At 40.8% G+C, this 6,553-nt stretch overlaps 1 protein-coding gene across 1 annotated transcript; it reads left to right on the forward strand.

Annotated features, from left to right (window-relative positions):
- The first annotated feature begins 3,737 nt into the window (after window positions 1-3,737).
- Window positions 3,738-6,066, forward strand: LOC139567877 (guanine nucleotide-binding protein G(I)/G(S)/G(O) subunit gamma-T2-like). Its single transcript, XM_071389473.1, has 3 exons — window positions 3,738-3,846; window positions 5,266-5,355; window positions 5,481-6,066. Exons 2-3 carry the CDS (start codon window positions 5,272-5,274, stop codon window positions 5,607-5,609), a joined length of 213 nt encoding a protein of 70 aa, XP_071245574.1. The 5' UTR covers window positions 3,738-3,846; window positions 5,266-5,271; the 3' UTR covers window positions 5,610-6,066.
- The last annotated feature ends 487 nt before the right edge of the window (window positions 6,067-6,553 follow it).

Here is a 6,553-nt window from a genome sequence, read left to right on the forward strand (position 1 = left end):
ATTGTTCAGGTCGGTACGTTTCCGGCTGTTTTTTCCCGGGTGCTGTTTTCACCCGTGCTTCGTGGCCACCGTTATTGTTCGCACATTGGTATTGTTACTTTGTGCTATTTCTTAAGTAAAGTGCGTTGTTCACTCATCTCTGCTCTTCTGCGCCTGACTTCATGCACCAGCTACACCCACCGCCTGACACATGGGTTCATCATTTCCAAGTCACATAGACCTGAACTGGTGTGGGACAGTGACTATGCATTTTTACCAACCAATACAGGGGCCACAAACTATGTATATGTATTGGGAAAACATGGTTGTGTTCATTAAAATCTATTGGAAATGTACTTATAATGGGAACGTATATATGTAATAAATGTATTATTTTTTATAGTGGACTTGTGGTTGCACCACCAATATAATCTAACCTGAGCCAAATGTGGGCATACACAAGCCAGAATTAAGTTATAAAGATAATAGTGGCTCATGGCCAAGGGGTGTTAATCATTTACATAGAAGGGAGGGAACATGTCTGATGGAAATGTATACATACTGATGTTTTGAACAAGAAGAGTGAGTTCTTCCATGGAATTGCTTGGCTTTGTTACTGTTTGTAATAAAGTCTATTTGAATTCACAAGCTCCGGTATCTGAGAAATATTTGATTCAATATTTCCATGACAGTCACAGGGAATATTGAAAACAACAAACAGCACTGATCTAGACACCCACAAACCAGGGACAATCCGCAGTCCCAACCACAATGGCTAACCGCGTTGCGGGCTGCGTTCAAGGTCAGCCCGCTACCTTGATATGCAGCTAGCTAGCAGCTAGGCTAGCTGCCACGCCAAATAGTTCCTCAAACTCTTCCTTGGTCGACAGGATCACTGGACAGAGACTAGCAGTCCCAGCAACTGATGCCAACTGTGTCGCGGGATCCAAACTAAGAAGATAGCTAGCTACCAAGAACTTTCCAATACTCTTTCAAACAACAAACTTTTCAAAACAACAAAACCGAGCTCTTCCTTGTTCTAGGTGGTGCCAGAAGGTGGTGCTGTCTGGTGCTGTCTGCAAAGGAATCAGTGCAAAAGAGGTTAAACGGGTTTAAAACAGTTATTTTGGGGTGCCCCTTGTGTACATATAGGCCCCTTGTGTGTAAAGACCCCTAACAATCTGTTGATCATTAAATCTGGATAGCTGAGAACATTTTCTTTAATGTGTAAAACAGTTTCTTCAAAGACACTACACACACACACACACATCCCAAGGAACCAAGCGCTCTTGTGTAGAGAGAGAGAAACAGCTTGGGGAGACAGAGAGAGACAGAGATTTCATTAAAGGTATGCATGACATTTTCTTTCAAACCTTTTATTTTCTTCAAAATCTTTAGTACAGAAATGCATACATATTACAGTTATTAAATGTTTACTCTGCAATATTAAACATTAACCCTAATGTTATTATGATATATTTTTTACTAAACCTTTATATAGATTATACATATCTTTATTACACAACACTTTTGCCAACAAATATTTATATTTCTAATTATATATATTTTTTAAGTATTTTTGTTTAGAAAGAAGTCCTTGAGTATTTTCCTCTGCTTGTAAACCCATAGCGTGTAACCTGACACCTCCCAATGCAATCAAGTTACACACACACACACACACACACACACACACACACACACACACACACACACACACACACACACACACACACACACACACACACACACACACACACACACACACACACACACACACACACACACACACACACACACTGTGGGGTGAGATAGAGGTCCAGAGGAAGAGCTATTTAATTAATGGAAGGTACATTACATTTTCTTATAAACCTTTTCTTTTCTTAAAAAACTTTAGTACTGAAATGCATACATATTACAATTATTCAAAAAGTTTACTATGCAATATTACACTATCAGCCTAATGTTGTTTTAATAAACCTTTGTATAAATCATACATATTATTATTATATGTACATATTATTATTACACAGCACTTTTACCCAATAAATATTTATATGTATAATTATATCTTTTGTAATGTATTTTTTTTTAGAAAGAAGTCCTTGAGTATTTTCCTCTGCTTGTAAACCCATAGCTTGTAACCTGACACCTCCCCATGCAACCAAGACCCACACAGGTTAGGGTAAGGGTTAGGTTAAGGGGTACGGTTAGGGTTAGGTTTAAAATATTCACCCCCCTCCCCCCAGAAAATACTCCCCAAAAAGTCCTGAAATTTAATTGGAAAAAAACTGTGTGTGTATGTGTGTGTCCGGTGTCTTTTTGTGTGTGTATGTCAGCTGCATTGTGTATTGTAACACAGTGGTCACGCACTATTCTATTTTAGTTTACCCCTCCCCCCCCCACACACACACACATACAAGAGGAAGTTACAGGGTTCAGTCATTAATCTAATGGATTAAGACGGACAAGACTCTGAAATGGGATTGGGAGGATTTGACTCAGGAAGCATTCTGTCTCTGGGCTAAAAGGGTTGGTCAGGGGCAATCTGGGATTGATACACAATTTTGGATTGTTGATATATAGCCATTGATTTTTGAAGAATATCAATAATAAATGCCTCATGAGATTAGTTCAACTGTCTTTCTCCATCACAATCCAAAATAGATTTTTAACAAAATTATTGTAAGCTTCAAAACATGGTTAAAACTTTAATTTTGATCAAATAGATCAAGAAAAGACCATCAATACATTTGACATTGTTACATTTCTCTAGCCCTAAAGATGCAGGATCTTAATTTGAGCCAGTTTGCTACAGCAAGAAAATAAGAGTGGTTGATACAATTTCAATTAGGGCAAATCAAGTCGGACATTTTAAAGTGAAATTACAAACTTTAGAAGGCTTGTTAAACATTAAATACACTATACGTTTGCATTTCCAGCTGTGCAGGAAAATTCTCAACAACAAAAGACTGATCAAATTAAGATACTACATCTGTTTTCATCGATCCTACATCTCTATCTGTCTGAGATTGCTCCTTTAATAAGAGATGACGTGGGGCCAGATACCAAATGGGACAGGCCTCAGGTTCAGATGGGACAGAAGCAGACGACCAGCAAGGTCACTGTTAAGAGGCAAAACATGTGAGGGATTGGAATTGTTTGAGCAAGTGAAGTCCTGAAGAATCTAGAAAGGTTTGAATGGAGCTTGCCTAGAAACCCACTCATAATATGCCTGACAATTAAACAGTATGTCTTTGTTATACTGTATAGGTCTTATACTGTAAGACCTATACAGACCCCCCCAATTAAATCCATCACAAGGTCTGTAAGTGGACAGTTTTTTAATGATTTCCTGGTCAATCAGAATGCTCATATCCGTGTTCCATTTCAAACTTTTTTTTTACCGTTTTGACCTCTGAGAGTGACCCAGGTGAGAGTGGAAGTTGCTCATAATCAGCACAGATCTAGAGCCAGATTAAACTTTGAAACCCCACGATAAAGGGCAGGATTGGCATTGTGAGAGCTGATCCAGGACCTGTGGTTTGGGAGCATTTGGCTGAAGCTGATACTCTCTCTATGTCCTCCTGTGATACTCAAAGGTAATTTGTGATTTGAGGTTGACATTTGGCGCAGCTAATTATAATAGACTAATCTGATTAGGAACGGGGGTGGGGTGGGGGGGTGGGGGGTCTGTACAAGAGTCTCCTCCCAATCTGTCATCGTGCCATCTGGAGAATGTCCTGAAGAGGAGAGTTGAGGAACAGGGTAATCCAGTTGGACTCAGGAGGGAGACAACCCGATCACAGCGGTCCCATAGAGGGTGAGAGACTTCACTTTCCCTGCATCGACTGTACCCACAACCAATAGGTGAGTGTCGGCCCGAGGAGAGGATGTAGCGACTAACTTCAGTCTTGGCCATTAGCCTGGACCAGTGTTCAGGGAGATTCTAGCTCAACTGAGCAATTCACTCAGTTAAATGTATGCATTTAGAACGTATTTTTCGATTTTTTTTTATTGAGGGACGGATTTTTTTAATTGACGGGAGTCAACAAGCCATACTACTACATTTTATGTGGTATCAAAATTCGAATCGGATCAATTAACCGATGTGTTTGTATAATTGACTACTCTGGGTTGTTTTCACTATTGTTAGACATAACTCAGAGGTCTCTTTTTAGACTCATAGGCCACATCAATGGCCTTTTTGGGGACAGAAATGAATGGATGAATGCAGTGTGTGTTTCCTCAGTGTGGCTAGAAGTCACAATGTAATAAATCTGTTGTTTGCACCACCCACTGTCACAGTGGCTTCCTTACCTGTTATACTTGTTCATGTGACATACATGCTCGTTTTGGGTTTGGCTGGTGGCCTGATTATGTAGGCACAGCGTGTTGGTAGAGGGTGGGACTGAAGTAGTACCCAACAAAGAACACCAACCACATAGCCTTCATGTATTTCCAAAGTTCAGTTGTATGACAGATTGTTTTAGGATAGGGAAGAGTCAACGAGCACAAGGCCATGGAAACAGACATGTCAATAGTTCATTGGTTTGTTCATACAGTCGGATATCTAAGGCTCCCATTTTGTAGGCCAGCGGATTCATTTCCCTCCCCAAAAAATTGAATATGTACTGTATATATTTTGGAACTCAGTCGGGGTATTCTCACATCCCCATGGCAAAACGTGTAGAATTGCAGGGAATTAACTCTACAACTTAAAAAATGTCTCTCTGCTGTCAAGTGACCAGCGAGCCACTGCGGCCCCTCATGATCAGTTCAGTTCAGTTTTTTGTGGCCCCCACCCCATCAAAGATGCCTTTTACTGTGTCAGTGCAAGCCCATAGAGATCAACTCTACTTAAAAACAAGATATTATTCGAGTAGAATTCCTGGCGACTAGCCATACAAAGTTACACAATGTATAGGGTGTGGTCTAATTGGGTAATCCTGTCCCGCAACCTTCTTTTAGCTTTCTGTGACATCCTACAGTTATTTTACCACACATTACATTCTTAAGAAAGAGTAATTATATGGATTTGAAAGGTAAAGATTTAGATCTGGGTTCAACCCACTAAATCGCGTTGTTGAAGACTGATACAAGAATATCAAACAAGTATGCCAATCTGTTCAATTAGTGAATTCATTCACAAATCCAGAAGGATTTAGATTCATTTTGATCTTTACTGACAAGCAACAAGATAAGAGTTACTTGTTACAGCATGGTGGATGTTTGATGTTTATTTTGTGTGCCCTCTCTCATTGATCCTCTCTCCTCCTTCCTTCTCAGGGAAAGATGGCTCGGGATATGTCAGACATTGACATCCTTAAGATGGAGCTGGAACAGCTGAAGAAAGAAGTCTCGACACCCAGGGAGCCTGTACGTAAAATCAATGGGTCCATAAAGAGAAGCTCTGTGGCATTACAAACGCATCACTGTGCACTGATACAGTCCCATTGAACTGAATTAGAATGCTCCTATTGACCCTTCTCCGTTTCTCTTAGGTGTCCAAGACATCCAAGGAAACCATGGACTGGTGCGAGGCTGCGTCTGGTACCGACCTCCTGATAACAGGAGTACCAGATGATAAGAACCCCTATAAGCCTGAGAAGGGAGGCTGCATAATCACCTAGACAAACAGCCCCAGGCGGGACAGAGGGGAAAAACATCATGTTGTACTCACATAGGAACACATGGCAAACTTATTGCAGCTATGTATCACTCTTTACAGTGCTGAAAAGGCTGAAACTGGAGAGAAAAAATCTGAGAGACGTTCACTAGGTTAGCCAGTTTAGGACAGCACATCATGTCACACTGACTAGGCTACACAAGGTCACCAGAGGTCACTGGGAGCTGAGGAGGAGATTTATCCCGGGACGATTCAGGGGATTAGAGGGATCACTTGGTTACAATGGTGTCCTTCCTTTCTCCTTGATGACCTATGACCCTATCCTCCTCACCTGTCAGTTGCCTCTGGCGGTTATAGAGCTTCCAAACAGGCTCTGGAATGTTCCAATTGCACCCACCACTGACTGGCTTTTGATTTGCTTGTAAATAAAGTGTACCCAGTACAGCAGTTTCTTTGACGTCTTTCGGTTCTCTCTGTGAGTTCTCTCTTGTTTTGCACCTCATATGAACACGGATCCTCTCATGCTGCACGTATCCCTTGATTCAATCAAGTTGTAATGTACGTTTTAGAAATCAACATTTGTATCAGAAGGTGGGTTGATGTGTTATATATATCACTGTGAGCTGATACAGACCCATTGAACTAGAACGTTGAAGAATTCAAACTCTTTTTCAGTCATACTTTATTTGGATAGTCCCATACTGATGATCTACAGATGGGCATACTATCAACAAACAATCTCTTGATATCCAACAGCTTGCTAAGGTTCCAGTTAAGGTTTGAATAAGGGTAAGGGTTAAGGTTAGGGTAACAGTTACCTTTAGGGTTAGGATAAAGGTTAAGGTTAGTAGATAGTTAGTTGAAATGCTGAAAGTGTGAGGGATTAGCCGGATCAAGTGTGCCGACTGCGCCCTCTCCTGGAGGTGGGCCGAAGTACAGCCACTTACT

This window comes from Salvelinus alpinus, chromosome 1, assembly GCF_045679555.1.
Source record: "Salvelinus alpinus chromosome 1, SLU_Salpinus.1, whole genome shotgun sequence".
NCBI classification, from domain to species: Eukaryota; Metazoa; Chordata; class Actinopteri; order Salmoniformes; family Salmonidae; genus Salvelinus; species Salvelinus alpinus.

Coding starts and splice junctions, on each gene's coding strand:
- LOC139567877 (XM_071389473.1), top strand. CDS start 5,272: ATGGCTCGGGATATGTCAGACATTGACATCCTTAAGATGGAGCTGGAA. Junction 5,356..5,480: donor TCTCGACACCCAGGGAGCCT/GTACGTAAAATC, acceptor CGTTTCTCTTAG/GTGTCCAAGACATCCAAGGA.